Source organism: Grammomys surdaster, unplaced genomic scaffold (assembly GCF_004785775.1).
Source record: "Grammomys surdaster isolate TR1022 unplaced genomic scaffold, NIH_TR_1.0 169, whole genome shotgun sequence".
NCBI classification, from domain to species: Eukaryota; Metazoa; Chordata; class Mammalia; order Rodentia; family Muridae; genus Grammomys; species Grammomys surdaster.
Window position 1 is genome coordinate 12,263,578 of NW_021604617.1, and position 22,601 is coordinate 12,286,178.

Here is a 22,601-nt window from a genome sequence, read left to right on the forward strand (position 1 = left end):
GTCTTTTCATCTTTTAGAGATAGGATCTCATAGTTCAGACTGGGTTTAAACTGGTGGTCCTCCTGCCTCAGCCTCCATTCTGGGATTACAGGAATGGACAACATACCCAGTTCATGATTGCTATGCGTGAATGAGTGTTCTTTACCACCCTTCTTCCCAAGAGCTGCTTAATTAAATCACTCTTAACCAATTGCTGATATGGAGTTTAAATGATGAGTTGATGTTCTTTCTCTGTATCTGTGGCATTTTGTTATTTAATTAGCACACTTTGTGTTTCTATAATTTTCAATCCTTAGTTTTTCTTCCTTTGAGGCAGGGTCTCTGTTAGCTTACTTCCTAGAACTCACAGTTGGTCTGGCCTAATACTCAAAGCAGCTCTCCCACCCCAGTGTGGTGAGTGCTATGGTCACACAAGTCATCGTGCCCAGTTTCTTACTGCTGTAAGTCTGCTAAAACCTCTGAGCTCTTGATGCTTGTTGCTTTACTTCGCCATCCCAAATTTACTGTATTCTAGCTATTTGTATTTCATCTACATTGTCTGTAACTCATTTATTTTGATGTGCTTTATTTTCACATGCTTTTTATCTAGAAGATTTTTACTGTGGCTCACTATTGAGCTTTTTGGTCATTTGCTTTTAGGGGAGAAGGTTCTGGTACTTTCAAGCTTGTGCCTGTTGTACTTCATCTCCACTTTGATTATAGCGCTTATTTTTACATTGCAATTTATTTTATTTTATTTTATTTTTGAGATAAATAGTATATAGTTTTGGCTGGCTTGGAACAGCACTCTTTCTCTTGAGTTCCGGGATTTAAGGCATGTGCTGCCAAGCCTAACAGTTATATTGCATCCTAACTATGTGTATAGATTGTTTTATTAAAGAGTTGGGATTGCTGTAGTTTCTCAACTTCGCTGTTTGAGCAAAGGCAAGGAAGCCATTTCTCTTAGGCAGGATTTGAATCTTTTGCTAGCAGTAACATCATGACTTGCACATAATGAGTGCCTGTTACATGAATTACTTGAGGTTTTCAGGCTAGGCATGATGGCACATGCCTTTAATCTGGGGACTGAGACAAATGGATCTCTTGAGTTTCAGACCAATCTACTTAATGAGTTCCAGGACCTCCAGAAAAGTTTATGTAGGGAAAAATATATTTTCAGTTATAAGGTTAATCACATTGAAAATGGTTTATTTAAATGAGATATTTCTAGCTGTGATGTCACATGTAATGCTGATAAGTAAACGGTGACACTGAGCAGTATACTTGACAAAATTTACTGTTACTAAAACCCCTTAGCATTCATAGTAGAAACTATATATTTGAAAGAAATTTATTGAATGTTTTTTTGACTTATGAAAATTGAGCAATCTTGTTATTAGTGAGTATAAATGATTTGTTGAAGACTTGTTCCATGAGACTATTCTGTTTGGGAGGAGGTGCTTGTTAGATGTCCTTTTGAAAGGGAACTTTTTCAGGGTTGTAGCGGAGACTCGGTACTGGCTGCTCTTCTGGAAGATCCCAGTTCAGTTCACAGCATTCACAAGGCAGCTCACACAGTAACCCCAATCCCAGGGCATCTGACACCCTCTTATAACTGGGGGGAGGGCAGGGGTTACATACGTGTGATAGATACATAGACAAGCTTTCAGGCAAATAGTCATACACATGAAATAAACAAAGACAAAATAATTTTGTCATTGTTTAACTGAAAGGGGAAAATAAAATTTTATACCACTTAGGAAATTATATCTTTATAAATGCTTTTACATTTTATTCTTTTAGAACTTGTCTCTATTTATGCATATGTGTGTGAGTCTATGTGCAGGTATGTGCATGTATATGCTGGCACTTGAGGTGATTGGAGGTGTCTGATTTCTAAGGGCTGGGATGATTATGAGTTGTCTGATATGGGTGCTGGGAATTGAACTCTGATTTTCTGTGTATTCTTAATTTCTGAGTGCATGCACATTTGTGTGTGTGTGTGTGTGTGTGTGTGTGTTAGTTGTGGCACATGTGTAGAGGTCAGAGGACAACTTTTGGGAGTCAGTTTTCTTCTACTGTGTGGGTTTCAGGGATCAAACTCAGATAGTTAAGGTGAAGCACTCTTACCTAATGAATCGTTTCACTAGTCTGGGAATTCATATTCATTCTTAAAGTTATGAAACTTTGTTCAAACATTTTTTTTTTTTTTTTTTTGGTTTTTCGAGACAGGGTTTCTCTGTATAGCCCTGGCTGTCCTGGAAGTCACTCTGTAGACCAGGCTGGCCTCGAACTCAGAAATCCGCCTGCCTCTGCCTCCCAAGTGCTGGGAATAAAGGTGTATGCCACCACTGCCCGACTCAAACAAAAGTTTTAAACTAAAACATATATTTATAAAGCAAGGCCCAGTAATGTCTGAGTGCTATTTCGGTCAGGAACTATGTGCTTTCTCAGTTAGTGCATTTAACTGTGTTATCTGTCAGTTTACTAAAAAGTATTTGCTTCATAGGATGTAATTGGTTGTAAGTTCTCATTGTAAACATTGCAAAATGCAAGTAATATGGTTATTTCCATGCATGACTAATCTGATACTGTTTTAGAAATAAGACTTTATCCACTTACATCATATTCCCTTGTTGTTCCCTTTTTTATTTAAGTGCTTCTTTTATGTCATTACCTGTCATTTATTTTTACAGCTCCATTTTTTCTTAGAATGAAGGTTTTCACTTAAAAGAATTTTATTACTTTTGAGCTGTGAACTTTTTCAGGTAGAAGAAGGCTGGTGGAGTGGAACTCTGAACAATAAATTGGGACTGTTTCCCTCAAACTTTGTGAAAGAATTAGAGTTCACAGATGATGGTGAAACTCACGACGCTCAGGAAGAATCAGGTTGGTGGAGACACTGAAGTGATTCAACTCTGACTTTTGGAATTGTTCCTGTGCGTGTTTAGTCAGTTTCAGCTAATGTAGTTTTAAAAAACAAAGTATAACGGGACTAAAGAGGAAAAATACCTGGTTGAATAGTTTCTTTTTATTTCCCTGATTCTATTTTACCCTATTGCTTATCTGCACTACTCTTTTAACTGCTGAGTTTGCAAATGGCCTAGCTTAATAATCAAGAAAATTTACAGTAGCAGCTTGCTTTTATTTTCTGCATTCTTATACCAGATTCTGTTTTCTCTGTAGCTAAATAATCTTTTGAAGAAATTTGTTTGCTTGTTTTATTCTGAACCAAGGTCTGAACCAAGGTCTATAGTTCAGGTTGGCCTCAAATTCATGATGATAATTCTGCTTCAGCCTCCCAGGTGCTGAGATTACAGGCATGTACTAGAAATGTTTCTTTTTAATTTGGGTAAACATAAAATTGAAAGAGTTTTTGTGTATTCTTTTTAAAGACAGGGTTTCTCTGTGTAGCCCTGGCAGTCCTGGAACTCACTCTGTAGACCAGGCTGGCCTTGAACTCAGAAATTCACCTGCCTCTGCCTCCCAAGTGCTGGGATTAAAGGCGTGCGCCACCACTGCCTGGCTCGTGTATTCTTTACACAGATATATGCACTGTTAACAATTCCACTTTTGCTAACTATTGCTCATGTTCTCTCTATATCTGTTTTAAAATTTTTATCAATTTTTTTAGAACAAGGATAGTCTCACGTTATTATCACTGTCAAATCAGGATACTTTATATTGATATTGTTTCATACAGTTTATTTCTAGACTTTAATTGTTCTCTTGTGCTTTTGTAATGGCTTTTTTTTTTTTTTCTGATCTCAGGACCACACACATTATCTCTTTCTTTAGACTTGTTCCTTTATTTTCTATCCTCCTGTCTGGGCATTGAGACTTTTGGAGAGTGTAGACCAGTTGTTTTAATCTTTCTTGAGTGAATTTAGTGCATTGTTTGTTTAGTATTTGAGGGACTAGCTTCTAAGGTTCGATACAGACACGAATATCAGAGGACTACAGTTTCTTTCTAAAATAGCCTAGAATTTGCATATAATTTAGGCAAATCTGATTGTTTACATTAAGTACTTTTCAGTTTTATTTATAATACTTGTCTTAAGGTTTCTATTGCTTTGAAGAGACATCATAACATGGCGGCTCTTATAAAGGAAAAAACCATTTAACTGGGGCTGGCTTACAGTTTTAGAGGTTTAGTCCATTATTGTCGTGGCAAGAAGCATGGCAGCATGCAGGCAGACGTGGTGTTGGAGAGGGAGGTGAGAGTTCTACATCTGGATCCACAGGAAGCAGGAAGAGAATGCTACATTGGGTATGGCTTGGGTTTCTGAGACTTTAAAGCCTTTGCCCTAGTATCACACCTCCTCCACCAAAGCCACACCTACTCCAAGGAGGCTACCTCTCCTAATGTGCCACTCCCTATGGCCAAGTATGCAAACTGTAGTCTATTCCTGTTTGAATAGGAATGTGAGCATTCCTATTCAAACCACCATAGTGCCTAAAACAATGTAAATAGTTGTATTTAAAAGTAAAAACAAACAAACAAAAATGAGTAAAGAAGCAGCCATTTTATACCTAATCACATTTCTACTTGGTTCAATCTGGATGTAGACTGCTTGGGTAGTGACCACATTGGGCCTTTGCTTGAAAGACTCTTTGAAATATTCTGATGGCTTCTTGTCTTAGTTAAGATTCTTTTATTAACCACTTCAGTATTGATGCCTTTCCTGACTGCTCTGTATGAAAAACCAGAAGCTTCTAACCGTTTAACTTCAGTTGTCTTCCATTTGATTTCTTCTTGAAGTAGACTTTACTCTTCCTTATTAACGTGAGTGTGTGTGTGTGTGTGTGTGTGTGTAGGCAAACTACTTATTAGAATATATAAATTTTTGTTAATTGCCAAATACCTATTTTGTGGTAGAGTGTGACATATTGATGCCCAGTGAGTGAAACAACTTTTGAGGGTATTGCTATCACTGTTTAAGGGTAATGAAATTGGAACTCCTGATTATCTACTTTATAATAAAATCACAGTTGGGCTTCTGATCCTTTCTTTTACACTATTTTATGCATGGGGGGAATGGACAGGAAATAAGGTAATAGGCATTTCTTAGTTTTGTTGCCCTGTCATTTCCCTGTTGGATTCTAATTTTCCTCATCCATGATTGAGATGTTTAAGCAATGATCTGAGAGTCCATTTACATGTTAGTAGAGGCACATTAAATATGAGATCCAATAGTCAAAGATTGAAAGGAAATCCTGCATATTAATACTGCTGTTCACTTAGTTTCTTTCCTTTTAGTATATTGAGTGCTTGTTGTACAGCATACTGTGCCAGACTCTGGGAATTCAGTGATTAATAAGAAAACAACTCCCCACTCCAACTCTGAAGCTTTTGTTGCCTTCAGAATAAAAGGCTATTTACTAAATAGGTCAAAGTTAATGTAGTTTGACACAAAAAATATTTGTGACAAGAAACAACAGAGTACTATAGATCTATGTAAGAAAGGGAGTGCCTCAGCATACTTGAAAGAGAGTGAAGGGAAAAAACATAGGCTTTTCCAGATCCTGAAAGGCATCCAGATCACAGTGATTGTGGAGTAAATAGTTGAATGTGGTAAATGTTTAGGATGGAGAAACTCAGGCTAAGGCATGAAGACACTAAATTACAGAGAAGGCTTGGAGGGGAGTATAGAATGACCAACTGTTATTAGCAGCTGGATGGTTTTGGTTGTAGGGTGGAGAACACAGACGAAGAGGAGGTGGGTGGCAGGAGCAGCTGAGAGAATTTGGGTGATTTAGGTAGAAAGAGTGTTTGTCTAAACTAGAAGAATGCTGTGGTTGGTGATGGAGAGACATGGGTAGAATGGAGGAGCTCTGCAGTAGATGCTATATTACATAGGACCTAGTGATGGTAGGCTGTGGAGAGAGACTGGAGAAGAGGGCTCAGAGATGACCAGGTAGTCAGTCTCTGGATTGATGCAGATGCTGTCGCTGGCGATCGGTTGGGAGAGATTTGAATTTACTTTGGAGATCTTGAGTTAGAGACCTGCTAGGGAATATGGAAATATCCAAATAAAGATAATCCAGATAAATTCCTTTTGTCTCATCCTCCCTCCCTTCCTCCCTTCCTTCCTCCCTCCTTCCCTCCCTCCCTTCCCCCTTCCCTCCCTCCCTCCCTCCCTCCCTTCTCATGAGTATACACGAACACAAGAAAATGTGGGGCCATCTTTAAAAGCTTCTAGACTGTTATAAGATTAATGGTAGATTGTTTCTAATTGTTAAGTTTTCATCAGATGTCTGTGCTGTATTACTTTTCCTTAATACTCAGTATTCCCTTGTTAAGTTTTCAACAAAGAATCACATTTGAGATTTAAAAAAAGTATTTTTATGTCACCACATGAGGGTACAATGAAGTAGCATTTGCTGTACAAATTTAATGAAAGAACTAAAGGGACAGATTTTAAGGTGAATAGTGAGATATATATGTTCAGTGGCTGTCAGTGTACATTTGAGCTGTTGTAGAGGTATATTTATAACTTGTTAAAACAGAATGCTCATAAATACTAGGATAAACCAAAGTGAGAAAAAGAGAGGAAAGGAATAAAAGTAAGTAAATGATACAAGTAGAAAGTTAATGAATTTAAATATCAGTAATTGTTAAATATAAATGGTCTGAAAATTGACAGGCCAGGATTGCCAGTCTGGTAAGTATACTGTCAGAGCCTCAAAACAGGTTATAAGAGAGACAGAACCTGATATTCTGTGTAAGACATACTAAATCTAGGATGGTTCTATTACTATCAAAGGGTTGCTTAGGAAAAGAACTACTGTGAAGTTTCCTTTATAGTCCAGTACTCTCTGATGAACTAATCTATTCCTGCAAATCCTGACATCAGCATTAGTCCTTCTCCATGAGTCAGTCATCTCCTAGTGGGTGCTACCTCTTAGATGTTCTATCACCTTCTATAACATTTGTATTGAGAACCAGACTTAACCACATGAACCTTTATTTAAGCTGTAGCATTTCGCTAAGAATCTTTAGTGTTAGTTTCCTGAATTTCTTAGTCATACAAATAAATATACTTAGAATAGTTATTGTTTTATTCAATTTATCTACAAAAGTCAATATAAGTCAACATAGTTGAGTACCATGTTATGTATCTTATTGACATCATTCCTTTCTTTAATTACAAAGTATAAGGCATAGATATTGTAGAAAGCAATGTAAAGATTTTTATTATTCTGGGTGTCATTCTTTAAAAAGAAATTATTCTTGTAGAAGTTCCTTTGACTGGCCCTACCTCACCGTTGCCGTCTCCGGGGAATGGGAGTGAACCTGCTCCCGGATCAGTTGCACAGCCAAAGAAAATTCGAGGAATTGGATTTGGAGACATCTTTAAAGAAGGCTCTGTGAAACTTAGGACAAGAACTTCCAGTAGTGAAACAGAGGAGAAAAAAACAGAAAAGGTAATGTACTGGCTTGATTCTCTCTTACTGTAATATATACAGACCAAAAGTAAGTTGGGAGGAACAATTCTGTTTGGCTTAGTCTGTCATTGAGGGAGTCAAAGCAGGACTCAAACTGGAATGGAGATAGGAGCCATGGAGTAAAGCTGTTTCCTAGCTTGCTCAGTTCAGCAGATCTTCCCACATCAGCTAGCAATCAGAAAATGCTTCAGACGTGATCCACAGGCCAGTCTGATGTAGGTAATCGCTTAAGTTGAGTTTCCTTCTTAGTGACTCTAAGTCCTCCTGGGGTCTCTGCCCTTGTCACTAAGCATTTTTTAAGATGTAAAAGTTTGAAAGTCTGTTAATTTCCTTTTGGGGGTTGTGCGGATTTACGAATGAGAAGCTTATGGGAAAACTTGAAATTTGTAATGGTTAATAATTGTAATGGTTAATAATTTTGTGTCACAAAATTAGGGTGCTTATTAATTGGTAAATCCTAGAATTTTCTTTGTGGCAGTCATAAGGCCTTTATTTCAGTGTAAATATAAAAGGGAAATCTTGTTTCTTTGTCTTTTAAAGCTAAAATTTGTTTTTTTTTTAATTTAATAGATACCTAAAATTACACAATTTTAAAGTGAATATAAAAAGAAATCAAATTACCTAAGTGCTACTCAACTTTTCTCTGTAGTTTGTTTGTTTGTTTGTTTGTTTGTTTGAGACAGGGTTTCTTTGTAGCCCTGGGCTATCTTAGTACTCTGTAGACTAGAGTAGTCTTAAACTCACAGAGATCCGCCTGCCTCTGCCCCTCTGCCCCTCTGCCCCTCTGCCCCTCTGCCCCTCTGCTCCCCTGCCCCCCTGCCCCCCTGCCCCCCTGCCCCTGCCTCCCAAGAACTGAAATTAAAGGCATAAGCCACCTTTCTGGATTCTCAACAATAGCTAAATTTACTAACATCACTTCTGAGTGTTTGGATAATTTTATTAGCATTTTACCAGCATTTTAAAAATGGAATCAAGTAAACAGTCTATAGTTCATAAGATTTTGTTTCAGGGGGAAATGATGGCAGGCTTGAATATTTCTTTGGAAGTTGGTGTTTCCAGTGTCTGTATTTTGGAGATAGAAACTAAGCAATTACTTCAGAGGAAATTAACTTTATCCCTATAAGTCTCATTAAAAATAGTTTCATGTGTGTGTGCCTATGTGTATATGTGTATAACATGTGCACACATGAGCCGGAGGATCTCAGAAGAGGGAGCTGGATCCTCTGAAACTGGAGTTCTATGTACTTAAGCTGCTATGAGGGTGTTGGGAACCAAATCCAGGTTTTTAAAAGCAGTAAGTGCCCTTACCTGCCATCTCCAGCAATTCTCATTTGTACCTCCCTATCTCTTAGAGGTTTAAAACACCTCATTTTTTACTCAATTCAGCTACATTTCAGTTGGTTGGTGAAATACTTTGTTTTTCTCTCAAGATAGTGGTTTTCAAAAGTCTTCTTCTCTACCAGCTTGCTACATAGTTTTCTATTTAATTGTGAGTTGGATTCAGGGATGAGCACTTCTGCTTCCTGCCCAGCCCTGCCCTGCCCTGCCCTGTCCTTTCTGATCTTTGAGATTAAGTGGCAGTAAGATTTTAGGGGCCAGCCCAGTGTGATGACGTACATGTTTAAATCCTACTTCCCAGGAGGCAGAGTCAGGCAAATCTCTGAGTTTGAGGCTTGTCTGCTACATCACAACTTCCAGGCCAGTTAGGGCTGCATAGTGAAATGCTTTCTTAAAAAAAAAAAAAAAGAAAGGTAAAAGAAAGGAAAGACAGAAAATAAATTATGGGCTATAATGAACTGAACTCTCAGTTTTGTGACATTGTGTTCTTTAGCTTCTTGCTCTCTGGGGGATAATTTGAGCTCTAAAAGTGTATAATTGTATTAAATAACTTTTTTTGATTAGTGATGTTGTATTAGAATCCTGGTCATAATTAATGATGTCCACCACTCAGTTATTAGTGAGAATAATCTCAGAGTTTTATTATTTAATAAAGTAGAATGATACCATATTAAAAGATCTGGTTAGATTTGGGAGAGATTAAAGTGAATATTTTGAAAGACAAAAAATAATGATAGATTAGTTATAAGTATATTAATATTTTTAACCATTGAAGACTATTGTCATATATAGTACTGTCTGTTGGAGTAGAATACTCAAGGAAACACTTGTTGAAGGTAGTGCAGAACCTTCCATACTGTATGGGAAATGTCTAAGTAGACTATATAAGTGTACTGTGTTAAAGTACCTAAATATTTTCATTTAGAGAGTGCTAAATATTCCCTCTGTTCCAGGGTGGGAGTGATGTAGATGCAATACTCATATATGAAGCCCTCGATAATATATTGTATACCTGTCAGAAGTTCTCAAATAATAGATGAGTAACATAAATTTTAAAAAATTCTCTCTATTTTAAGGTTTAAGGTTGTTAAGAGTCCATCCATTTTTGTAGATTGAGATCTGGGCTTCAGGACTATAATTACTGCTTTGATAGGTTAGCTGCTTCCTGATGTAAAAAGGAAGATTTATAAATCTCCACTTGATGCAGAAAATTGTAAGGGTTAAGTTTCAATATACATTTATTTTAGAAATTCTGTTATTAAATCATGTGAATACTAGAGTATAGTTATTATTTTTAGATTGTTTTTAAAAATTAGTGGCTATTGGGACTGGAGAGATGGCTGAGTGATTAAGAGCACTGACTGCTTTTCCAGAGGACCTTGGTTAGATTCTCAGCATCTACATTGTGAATCACAATTGTCTATAACTCCAGTCCCAGGGAATCCACTGTCCTCTTTGGTCTCCATGGGTACTGCATACACTTGGTCCACAGGTAAACATACATGCAGGCAAAACACCTATCATGTAATAAAAGTAGTAGCTATTATTTGAGGAGTTTTTGAGATTATTATTTTTTTATTGTTGGATTTTAGTTAGATTACTCACCTGAATATAAGGACCACCATTAGGGAGGGATGGACAAGTGTAAAAGAAAGCTGTTTAAAAGTCTTATTCTTGGGCTGGAGACACAGCTCAGCAGTTAAGAATTCATACTGTGCTTGTGGAGAACTAGAGTACAGTTCCCATATCCATGTCAGGTGACTCACAACCACCTGTACTTTGAGCTCCAGGCACCAACACCATCTTTGGCATTTATGGCAGCTGAAGTCATGTGCATGTTTCCATACACAGGCACATATATACACATACATTTAAAGTTAAAGTAGAATCTTAAAAAATATATTTTAGGCTCATTTTTGTTTTGCCTACATGCATATCTGTGTACTACATGTGTGCCTAGTACCTTTGGAGAGCAGAAAGTGGGTTGAATCTTCTGAAACTAGAGTTATAGATGGTTGTGAGCCACCACATGGGTGCTGGGAATTGAACCTAGGTCCTCTGGAAGAGCAACAGGCAGTCTTAACCACTGAGCCATCGTCTCAGCCCAAATAGTAAAGTCTTTAAAAAGCATATTATTTCTATTTTATCTTAAGCTAGTTAATAGTGTCTTTTTCTCTTTCAGCCTTTAATCCTACAGCCACTGGGATCTAGAACCCAGAATGCGGAGGTAACAAAACCAGACATTGATGGCAAGATTAAAAGTAAGTTCTAAAATAAACCACCATGGTGTAAATATGCTTGTATATTACCAACTCACCAGACGGATGTGTTACACTGTACTAATTCCCAGAATATTAAATCCTACTGGGTAAAAGTACATGAGGTTGAGAATTCTGTCACGCTGTGTTCATTTTAGAATCTCTCTGAAGTTTAAACTATTCCTGATACATATCAGACACTGAGTAATATTTGAGTGATAGTGAAATTTTTTCTTAATGTTGAATATACATTTTAAAATTATTTAACCTTTCATTGCTTATTGAGTATGTTATTTTGCACATAGGCTCAATAAGTATCTGCTGCATCAATCAACTTGTAAGTAACAGTATTTATATTCTTTGTTTCAGCTAAGGAATATTGTAGAACATTATTTCCCTATGCAGGGACCAATGAAGATGAGCTTACGTTTAGAGAAGGGGAGATAATCCATTTGATAAGTAAGGTAAGATGTTTTTAGTGAGCCATCATTCACAGAAGTACCTTCTTGCATTGCCTATAGAGTATTGACTTCAGATGGGCTGGGACTTTATTTTTGTTTTGGGTTTCTGGGAACTTGGAACATAAATGCAAGCTTGTAAAGTGATTTTTTTTTTAAAAAAAATTCTTTTTATTGTGTGTATTACTTATAATTGATATATTAAAAAGCAGTGATCAGGGGGCTGGAGAGATGGTTGAGCAGTTAAGAGCAGTTGTTGCTCTTACAGAGGACCAGGCTCAGTTCCCAGCACCCACATGGTTGCTTAGGTCCATTATGACTCTAGTTCCTTAGGATCAGACACCCTCTTTTGACGTCTGCAGGCAGCAGGCATATGCATGATACACATTCACACATGTAGACAAAATAACCAAATGTTTAAAATAAGAAATCTGAAAAGGAAAAAGAAAAAACCCATGATCACATTACATATTCCTTTATTAACTCCAAGAATTGTACAACCTAAATGTTTATTAGTAAGTGACATGTGTGAGACTCATCTTCCTGTGTGAAATGGTGAATCTATGTGGGAAGGGTACACACGCCATGCATGTGGAAGTTCAAGGACAACTTGTAGGAATTGGTTCTCTCCAGATTCCACACTGTATGTCACCAAATTTGAACTCAAGTTATCAGCCTTGATGACAAACCCCTCTGTCTGCTGAGCCATCTCTCCAGTCTTGGTACATCTATGTTAAAGAAGTAAATGATTCTGTAAATTACGATAAATTCTAAGGCCAGGGAATGGAAAAAAATGGTCCTCTATTTAGGTCTGGGCAGAATTTTATAATAGTAATTATTTACAAGAGAATAATAAGTATTTACTTTTGCTATAATTCTGTGATGTGTTTTGTTTTGAAGTTCATCTTACTGTTTAAACTGTTAATAATTGGCTTAGTGTATGTGATGTTGTGGAAATATATTTTATTGTGTACCTTTAAAGTATATACATTATGGATTCAAACTGGATAGCAAAAAGGTTAGTTTAATGAAATTAATATATCCAGTGTTTTACAAAGCTTCCCACATGATAGATAAAGCAGTTCGCTCATTTAAAGTCACCCCTTATTATTTTTAATATTCATAGCTTAGACTGATAAGACTTAATGCTTTGTGCAGAGTGCTACTTTCTGAAGCAGCTAGATAAGTACTCTTCAGTATTTACCTATAAAATGTTAGGCTAGCTTAAAAAATTCAATTTAGGACTTCCTTATTTTCTTCTGATTCTCCTTACCTATTATATTTCTTCCTACCTCTCCTATCCCCATGAAAACATTTTAACTTAAAGAATTGATTTATTTTAAAACATTAAACCCAGATGTATGTTTGTTTGTTTGTTTGTTTGTTTGTTGTTGTTGTTGAAGGGGATCTTGCTCTGGCTAGCATGGACCTCTCTAAGCTGGCCTCAAACTTAGTTATCTGTGAGTGTCAGCCTCCTGAGTTCTGGGATTTAAGAGCGTACACTACCACACCTACGTATTAAACCCAGTTTTGTAACTCCTGCTGAAATTAATGTGCAGAGAATAGTTTTTTCTAGGAAAACTTTATACTGGTATTTAGGTTGCCCACCCCAGCCAGCCCTTGCCCTCTAAAGCTAATGGAATGCATCACTTTCCTAGCTCATTGTGAACTTTTCCCTCATTTATTGATTACTAGCTCATACCTGCAGAGGTAGGAACAGGAGAATGGTAAATTTGAGGCGGCCTGGGCTACCTGGTAAGGATCCCTTTACACACACACACACACACACACACACACACACACACACACAGCTTCCATTAGTGTAACGTAACTGTTTGGTTTGCATTTTAGGAGACTGGAGAAGCTGGCTGGTGGAAGGGTGAACTGAACGGTAAAGAAGGAGTGTTTCCAGATAATTTTGCTGTTCAGATAAGTGAACTAGACAAAGACTTTCCAGTAAGATTCTGTTTGTATTTTAATGATGATAATATGTTGTTTACCAATATGTTTTGAAAAATAATGTTTTTATATTGCTACTAGATAAATTTCATAGTTTCATAAGATTGTATATTTAAGTAAAAATTGATTTGTCATGAAATAGTATTATATTTTAGTCCTGTATCTTTTTCTGATATTGACTATATGTACTGAAAACCAGCTTTGACTTTTTTACCTTTTCTGACTTACCAAAAAGCTGGCTTTATATAAATTGAATATATTCTTAATTTTCTGAATGAAATTATTTAATGTTAATGAAAAGTATCAATTCATTTTAAGGTATTTTGAAGCTGAGCATTTGCCTCCTTATACATACATTATTTATATATTAATAAAACACTGAGATTAAGTCATTCATTTGTACTAGATCATCTGCCTTTTGATGTCTTGACATTTTCTCCATATGCAAGGCTGCCTGAGCTTACAAATCAGAAGGCAGAGCAGTTAGATGTACACAGCACTGTCATCTTCAGTTCTAGCCTATGCAGAGCACGCTAATCCTTGGAGCCTTTAATTAAGTTCATCACTGGCAATTACTTTCTAGAAGCTCAGGCTGTCAGCTCAGGCTGTCTGAGTTCTTTCCTTTGCTATATTGCATTCAGTCTACTTTTAGTCTTTTTTTTTTTTTTCAGTGAGTGCTGGTTTTGTTTTGCTTTTATTATGTTACTTTTCACTTATTCTTAACATAGAGTAACACAATTAAAAGTGTTAGAAACTTTTAAAGACTTTAAATGAAGTCTTAAAAGTGAATTAATGCTTAGAAATTGAGGGGAAAGGAGACTTTTGCCTTTAACTGTAACTATGAGAATTCTTCAGACTTAAGGAAAGCTATGCCTGTTTATTTGTTACTCTTTTTGTTTTTTAATTTCTCATATGTATTTTAAGGTTTTTTAAAACTTACCTTTCATAATTTTGTGCATGCAGTATTCATGATCACATCCCCTTCCCTTCATTATCCCTTTAATCGCACCCCCTTCTCACTAGGCCCTTCCTTTCCCACAGATCCTTTTAGTTCCATGTTCTTAGGAGTTGCGGTTTTTGTTTGCAATCATCTGTATTTATTACCATTGACTGGGACTGGGGTTTATTTACTTGAGCCTTGAGCAAGGGCAAATTACCAGTGACTCCAGCACAGGGAAATGACAGCTCATCCCCAGGATCCGTTCACTGCCTTGATCTTCTGGGGGAGGGGGTGTAGGGGGGTTCTGAGCCCTCCTCAGTGCATGATGCAGTGCTGATGGGCTCAGTCTTATGGAGATAGCCACTGCTGCTGTGAGTCCATGGATGCAATCACATCATATCCAAACCAACTCTCCATAGCACTCCTTCCTGTGCCTGCTTCTCACGCTCTTTCTGCACCCGCTCCTACAGTGTTCCCAAGCCCTGGTGGCGATGGGACACATAGACAACTTAGTGCTGAGTGCTGAGAGGTACTTTATTCTCTGCACTATTTTGTCGGGAGTCTCTGCATTATCTGTAGGTTGCTGAAAACAGAAACTGCCTTGATGAAGGCAGAGAGCAATACAATGAGTGTAAATTTTATATTGTGTTTATATTGAAAACATCAGTTGTTCTCCACTGGAGCCCGTGACTTCCCCCTCCATGTGTTTTTGACCAAGTTTGTATTCCTTAGCTATGAAAAAAGGCAAATTGATGTTTGGAAATCTAAAACTAATTAAATCAGGAGGAAAACATTTTGTTCATCAAGACTTTTTGATCTTACCTAATTAATTTTTAAAAAGTATTTGACTAACTTTTGATCAAGGAATCTGTTTGGATATAATATTTTTTTTTTCAGTGACCCTTGAACCAGAGTGAATCAGAGTTGTTACGTTTTTAATATTTTATTATTTTTGGCAAGAGTAAGATGAGAAACAATATAATTTAGATTAATTTATCTTAACTTTAAATAGTTAATTAATTTTAATCTTTTCTCCTCTTCCTAGAAACCAAAGAAACCACCTCCTCCTGCAAAAGGTCCAGGTTTGTAAAAAATGCATTGTTTAGTTTGTTATTTTAGTATTATTATTATTATTATTATTTTGGTTTTTTGAGACAGGATTTCTCTGTGTAGCCCTGGCTGTCCTGGAACTCACTCTGTAGACCAGACTGGCCTCAAACTCAGGCAACTGCCTCCCAAGTGCTGGGATTAAAGGTGTGCACCACCACTGCCCGGCATGACCATTGAATTTTATGAGCAAATTCAGTTAAAATGAGTTTTGAGGTATTTTAAATCTATACAAAATTAAATGTTCACTTACATTAAATGTTTATCATAATTTTTAAAAGTACAAATGATGTAAAATAAGGATCTTAGGAATGGTGGTGCATATCTGTAATCCCAGCACTTTTAGGATTGTAAGTTCAAGGCAGTCTGGACTATATAGTTAGACTCTGTCTCCAAAAATAAAATAAAATGGGGATCTTAGAGGTAACTTGTGTACTTCAGTAATAAGAATATTAATAAAGCTAATCAAGTTTAAACCTGTTTAAAATAAACAGGTTTATTTTGGTTTACTTGGCTGAAATACTTAAATTTAAAAAATTATGTATATGGTTGTTCTGCCTGCCTGCCTGCCTGCCTGTCTGTCTGTCTGCCTGTGTACCATCTGTCTGTGTACCACTGCCCATGGAGGCTAGAAAAGGGCAGGCACTAGGTCTACCTTTGGACTAGAGTCAAAGATGGTTGTAAGAGCTGCCACATTGGTGCGAGAATTTAACCCTGGGTCTTCTGGAGGAATAAAACGTATTGCTTATTTATATTTTTGTTTGTTTCTTTGAGACAGGTCTCACTTTGTAGATCTGGCTAGTCTTGAACTTATTATTTAGACCAGGCTGACCTATAAGACCAGGCTGACCTACCTCAGAGAGATCTGCCTGCTTCTGGCTCCCCAGTGCTGGGTTTAGAGGTGTGTGCCATAGTATCTGGCCCTATACTCTATCTACTTTTTTATTCCTGTATTTATTTTGAACAAGTGCTGCTTTATGCAAGTATTCCTAGATACCTAAATACAGTCCGGAGGTTTTGTGTCTGTTTTCTTTTTGTTTTGGGTTTTTGTTTTCTTTTGGTTTTTTGAGACAGGGTTTTCACTATGTAGCTGAAGGTAAACCTTGAGCTAACTAGATAGTTCACATTAGCCTCAAACTTAGACTCTTCTTGCCTCTGCCTCCTGAGTGCCAGAGTTTCAGGTGTGTTACAATTATGCCATCTCTATTATATGGCTTTGCAGCTGAAAGAAAACAAAATCATATATGGATAGATGCATTCCTAAGATAAATGTGCCAAATAAAGAAATACTAGTGGTGCTAATCCAAATATACATGACTAAATTATTTTGAATTCTAGTGTTTGATTGAGTGCTAGAAATTACCATCTTTTTGTTCTTTCTGTGTATATTATTCTTAAAAGTTAGTATTCACTTTTCTTCCCTACCTCCCAGCTCCAAAGCCTGACCTGTTAGCTGCAGAGAAGAAAGCATTTCCTCTAAAGGCTGAAGAAAAAGGTAAGGCTAACTCTACCCTTACCCTTTGATTTTCTCTTAAAGAAATGTGACCACCACAATAGATCATTCAAACTTTCTTCATGTACTTGTTGATTTTTACTTTGCACCATCAGGAGTTTTCCAATAATGAGTATTGTGTCAAGTTGATATGAAGTTAAACCTTTGATCTTACTGAGTAGGGTTAGGGTTAGGGTTAGGGTTAAATGAATCCTTCAGTAAGATAGAGTTTTTATTGTTTCATATTATGTATTAAAAAAAACCTAGATACTAGATACTTGACCTGTTATTTTTATAGCAAGTTGGGGAAAATAAAATTTAAAAATCCTTTAGAATTTAACTATGGCGATTGCTAGGTATTCTTTAATCCCATTTCGTATGAGCTTGGAAAGTTTTTCTAAGACACCACGTATTTTTCAACATTTTACATTGTTAAGTTTAAGAAAGTAAGACTTTTTAAAAAATATATAATAGATTGGGCAGAACCTTGAATTTTGCTTCAGAATGGTTTTATTTCTGTGGTCATGTTAAGAGTGTAGCCTATTATATCTTTCCTAAATTATTATGACTTCTTAACTGATTTTCCCTCGCTCCCTCCCTTCTTTCTTGTACTTAATTTCTGAGTCATAGAAAGTTGAACCAAGGGCTAGCAAGATTGACCCAGCAGGTAAAAGTACAGTGCTGCCCAAGCCTGATGATCTGAGTTTGGTTCCTGGAGCCTACATCAAGGCTGTCCTATAACTTCCACACATGTACTGTGCCACGTGTGATCCCCTGTGGTGCATACACATACTCAGAAAGAATCAGAAGAAAGGACAGTCAACCAAAAGTATAAGCTTTCCTATTCTTCTGTATGCCTTCTTCCCCCTGTAGGCACAGTTTCCTTTACTATATACATTCTATACATTCTGCATTTGAGTGTGTATTGTTTGTGACTGGTGGTTATAATTGACATGAGTTTGTTATATGTTGTACTTTTTTTTTTTTTTTTTTTTTTTGCGTGGACAAATACATAGTGCCATGTATCAACCATTGTGCCATCAGAGTATTTTGATTGTTCTGGTTGTCCTCTGTCCTCTGCTCTCTCTCTCGGTTTCCCTCTTCCTAACCTTTGGCAGTCACTTTTTTCTCACCTGTTTCTATACTGTTACATTTCCAATTATTCATAGTATGTAGCCATTTTTATCACCTTCTTTCATTTATTATGTATATATAAATCTACCTGTGTTTTTATGAACTGGCACCTCATTAAATAAATGCTTTTAATACTGTTTCATTGTCTGTGGGTGCCATACTCAGTAAGGAATATTTTGGTTGGTTCTAAGTTTTTGCGGTTGTGAGTAAAGCTACTGTTACCATTTATGCAGATTTTTTTGTGAATGTACATTTTAGTTCATTTAAATAAACACCAAGGATAAATACCAAAGATGGAATAAATACCAGTGATCACTGGATCATTTGGTAAGAGTGTGTTTCCTCTCGTAAGCAACTACCAAACTATTCCCAAGGGAGTTGTACCATGTTGTATTTCTACTAGTAATGAAAGATTGTTTTGTGTCCTTGGCAGCATGTAATGTTTTCTTTGTTTTGTATTTGTATTCTGGTAGCTGTGTGATGATGCCTCATGTTTTTCACTTTCCTAATGACAACTGATATTGAACATCTTTTCAATGTGGTTGTCAGCTATATGTTTGGTGAATTGTCTGTTAAATCTTTGTCTGTTGTTTGTTTTTTTAATCAATTTTTTAAAAACTGTGAGTTTAAGAGTTCTTTGTTTATTTTGAGTAGCTGCCCTTTATCACATGTGTTTTTTACAAACACCTTTTTTTCCATTGTGTGGGTGCTTATTTTTCTTGTAGAACAGAATTTTATTTTTCTTTTTTCTGACGTTATAGTTTTTTTTTAAAGAAATGAATTAATATGCATGTATATATGATTTGTGTGTCAGTGCTAGGGGTGTGTGCGTGATTGGAGGACAACCTGTAGAAGTTGATTTTCTCCTTTCACCATGGGTTCAAGTTACCATCATACCATCATTCTCAAGGCCATTTCTGTTTCTGTCTTTCCTGTTTTATATCATAGTGGTTTTTATATTGTAGGATTGTATGGTTTTGTCTTTATATTTAAAATTAGGATTTTTTTTTGAGTTTTGTTTAGCTTCTTTAGCCTGTTCCAAAGATATTTTATAGTCAGCAGAAAGAAGTCAGATGGCCCTGATCCTGTTGCAGAGATGAGGGCAGACACAGGCGTATAGGATGCTCAGTTGTGCAGAGTACCAGAGTGGAGGGTTCTGCACAGAAAGAGCACTTGGGAATTTGCTTTGGGATTACTGTGAGGCTTTGCCTGAATGCTGTAAATCTCAGCAGCTGCCAGCAATAGGGAGGTGGAGAGTAAGTCCTGCCATTTAAGTTAGATGTGGAGGTCAGAGGAACAGCGAGAAAGCCCAGAGTATCAGGGAAATGCGTAATTCCATGCTTCTATGTCCCAGGGCAAAGGATTGCATCAGGAATACATGATTAGAAATAGACTAGGAGGGCGTTGGTGGCGCACGCCTTTAATCCCAGCACTTGGGAGGCAGAGGCAGGCAGATTTCTGAGTTCGAGGCCAGCCTGGTCTACAGAGTGAGTTCCAGGACAGCCAGGGCTACACAGAGAAACCTTGTCTCGAAAAACAAAAAACAAAAAAAAACCAAAAAACAAAAAAAAAACAACAACAACAAAAAAACCCTTTCTTGGGCCGGGCGGTGGTGGCGCACGCCTTTAATCCCAGCACTCGGGAGGCAGAGGCAGGCGGATTTCTGAGTTCGAGGCCAGCCTGGTCTACAGAGTGAGTTCCAGGACAGCCCGGGCTATACAGAGAAACCCTGTCTCGAAAAACCAAAAAAAAAAAAGAAATAGACTAGGACAGTTTATTAAGACAGGAGAAAGATTCCCAAGAGTGGGAGTGGGCTAGAGGGAGGGGTAAGTTAAACAAAGACCACTTTCTGCTATTTTCTATAAGTCATTTTTTCATTATTTTCTAGAAATTCAAATTTAGCTATCTGTTACAATGCTATAGAGGTTTCTACTTGATTATGGCCAGAAATAGGAAGTTTTGTATTTTTCTCCTAGTGCTGTAGGTATGTGATACATCATTATATTTTTGAGACCATAAAAATAGACTTTTAGCCAGACATGGTGGCTCACACCTTCAGTCCCAGCACTTGGGAGGCAGGAGGATTTCTGTGAGCCCAAGTCCAGCTTGGTCTACATTATAAGTTCCAGGATAGCCAGGACTAGATAGAAAGACCTTGTCTTTAAAAAAACAAAACAAAACAAAACAAAACAAAAAAAACCCAAAAAAACCAACCAAACCAACTTTTATCTAAAAGGATGATCAGATAGCTATTTTTCACAAGCTCTAAGGGAATAATTATATACATGGTAGAATACAGGCAGTACACTATACTTAACGTGCTTTTATTCTGTAAGTATTTGCCTGCATGAGTGTTTGTGCATGGTATGTGTGCCTAATACCAAGGATGCCAGAAGAGGGCATTAGGTCCCTGGACTTGGAGTCACAGACAATGAGTTTTATCATGTAGGTTCTGGGAACTGAACTTGGGTCCTCTGCAAGAGCAGCCTGTGCTCTTAACTGCTGAGTCAGCTCTACAGCATCTATATTGTATATTCTTGCAAAATTTTTAATTTTAAAAGAGTTGTGCTGTTGGTTCAAGTTTAATATTCACTTGTTTCTGATTAAGAGGAAATTTCCTAAAATTATTTTTAGACTTTCATACACATTGTTTTCTCAAAGACAAATAATCATTCAGTGTTGGACCTAAGTTTGTTATGTTTTTAATTGTGTGTGTGGGGCGCGCGCGTAATGGTCTCGCCGGCAAAAAACATACACACACGTACACACACATACACACTAGAATCCTTTTGTAGGAACGCGTTTATTTCCCTAAACCAAAATGGTGGTAGAAGACGAAGAAGGCGTGGGAAAGCACTGCCTATATACCCCAGAGCGGGGTATTCACCCCCTGATTGGCTGCTTACTCGTAGCGCGCCAAACGCCGTGGGATGGGCTTAGCTTTGGCGGGCTAACCATGGCACATGCGCAGTTTACTTGGTACTAGGAAGAATTACGGGCGACAGCGCCACCTAGCAATGGCGGACTTTGTCAGCTCTCGTGGCGGCTCCCAACAATTGTGACTGTTACACTCACTACTAGATTAGGGATCTGAACTGTATATGTACAGATGTTCTGTTAATATTTGTGCTTAGTGCCTAAAAAATAAGGAAGTGAATATGCTGTATGTAGTGTGATGTATGTGTTTGGTGCGTTTTTGTTAGTGAAGTTCTTTTAATGAATGTGGCATACAGTTATTCATAATATAGTTCTTTAAGTATTTCGCATACAGTTATTCATAATATAGTTCTTTAAGTATTTCGCACTATTCAGAAATATCTATTCATTGAATTACTTCATAAAATGGTGTTATTACCCCTAATAGCAAGTGGGGCATAGCTAAAAGCATGTGTTATTCCTAATCAGGGTTTTAGTGAGTTCTGGCTCCCTTGGGTCATTTTTGTTTTGTTTTTTGGTTTTTCGAGACAGGGTTTCTCCGTGTAGCCCTGGCTGTCCTGGAACTCATTCTGTAGACCAGGCTGGCCTTGAACTCAGAAATCCACCTGCCTCTGCCTCCCAAGTGCTGGGATTAAAGGCGTGGCCCCCTGGGTCATTTTTAAAAAGGTTTTTAGACACATTAAAGTGCAACCTTCAAACACTGTATACTTATACACATACAGAATATGAAGATTAATATTGGTCTCTGCCTCTTGTTTTCCCAGTCTGGCAATAGTGTATAAGAAAAACCTAAACAAGTTTTGATTATTAATAAGTATTTTTTTTTAATTATCAGATGAAAAATCACTGCTAGAACAGAAACCTACTAAACCAGCTGCTCCTCAAGTCCCACCCAAAAAGCCCACTCCACCTACCAAAGCCAATAGTTTACTGAGGTCTCCTGGAACAGTGTACCCGAAACGGCCAGAAAAGCCAGTTCCTCCTCCACCTCCAACAGCCAAGTAAGCCTAATTTAAAATTAGACATTGATTACCTACCTTTGACCTAAATGTCTCTGCTGCCTTTCTAAGTTTAAATATCTGCTTCCCATACATTTATTTCCTGGTAGACTATTCATTTTGTTAAATATTAATCATATATTCCAAATAAACGAATAAAACTGTTTTTACATTTCTGATCTTGTGATCAGTTTTAGGGTTAGCAGCTTATGTTGATGCATAGTTTTACAGACAGATGGAAATTAGTATTCTGTTACACAAAATCTTTAATGCCTTTAAAAGTTATATTTAACCTCCAAGTGATTTTTGCTTGTTTGTTTTCTCATTTCAGAATTAATGGAGAAGTTACTACCATTTCTTCAAAGACTGATACTGAGCCAGTATCAAAACCAAAGCTAGATCCTGAACAGTTGCCAGTTAGACCAAAATCAGTAGACCTTGATGCCTTTGTAGCCAGGAACTCAAAAGAAACAGGTAAGCCAGAATGGGCAAGATTAAAAAAGGACTCAGATGGATTTTAGAATTGTAGATTTGAGTGTGCAACTTGCAGAA

General features: G+C 37.1%; 1 protein-coding gene across 1 annotated transcript in view; it reads left to right on the forward strand.

Moving 5' to 3' along the window:
• Cd2ap (CD2 associated protein) overlaps positions 1-22,601 on the forward strand; it is an 82,541-nt gene that overhangs the window by 37,096 nt on the left and 22,844 nt on the right. Inside the window, exons 5-13 of the mRNA XM_028766635.1 lie at positions 2,748-2,868; positions 7,220-7,407; positions 10,949-11,027; positions 11,394-11,488; positions 13,334-13,438; positions 15,427-15,463; positions 16,921-16,983; positions 21,887-22,052; positions 22,381-22,523. Of these exons, the coding sequence (XP_028622468.1) occupies positions 2,748-2,868; positions 7,220-7,407; positions 10,949-11,027; positions 11,394-11,488; positions 13,334-13,438; positions 15,427-15,463; positions 16,921-16,983; positions 21,887-22,052; positions 22,381-22,523 (997 nt within the window). The remainder of the gene's footprint in view (positions 1-2,747; positions 2,869-7,219; positions 7,408-10,948; positions 11,028-11,393; positions 11,489-13,333; positions 13,439-15,426; positions 15,464-16,920; positions 16,984-21,886; positions 22,053-22,380; positions 22,524-22,601) is intronic.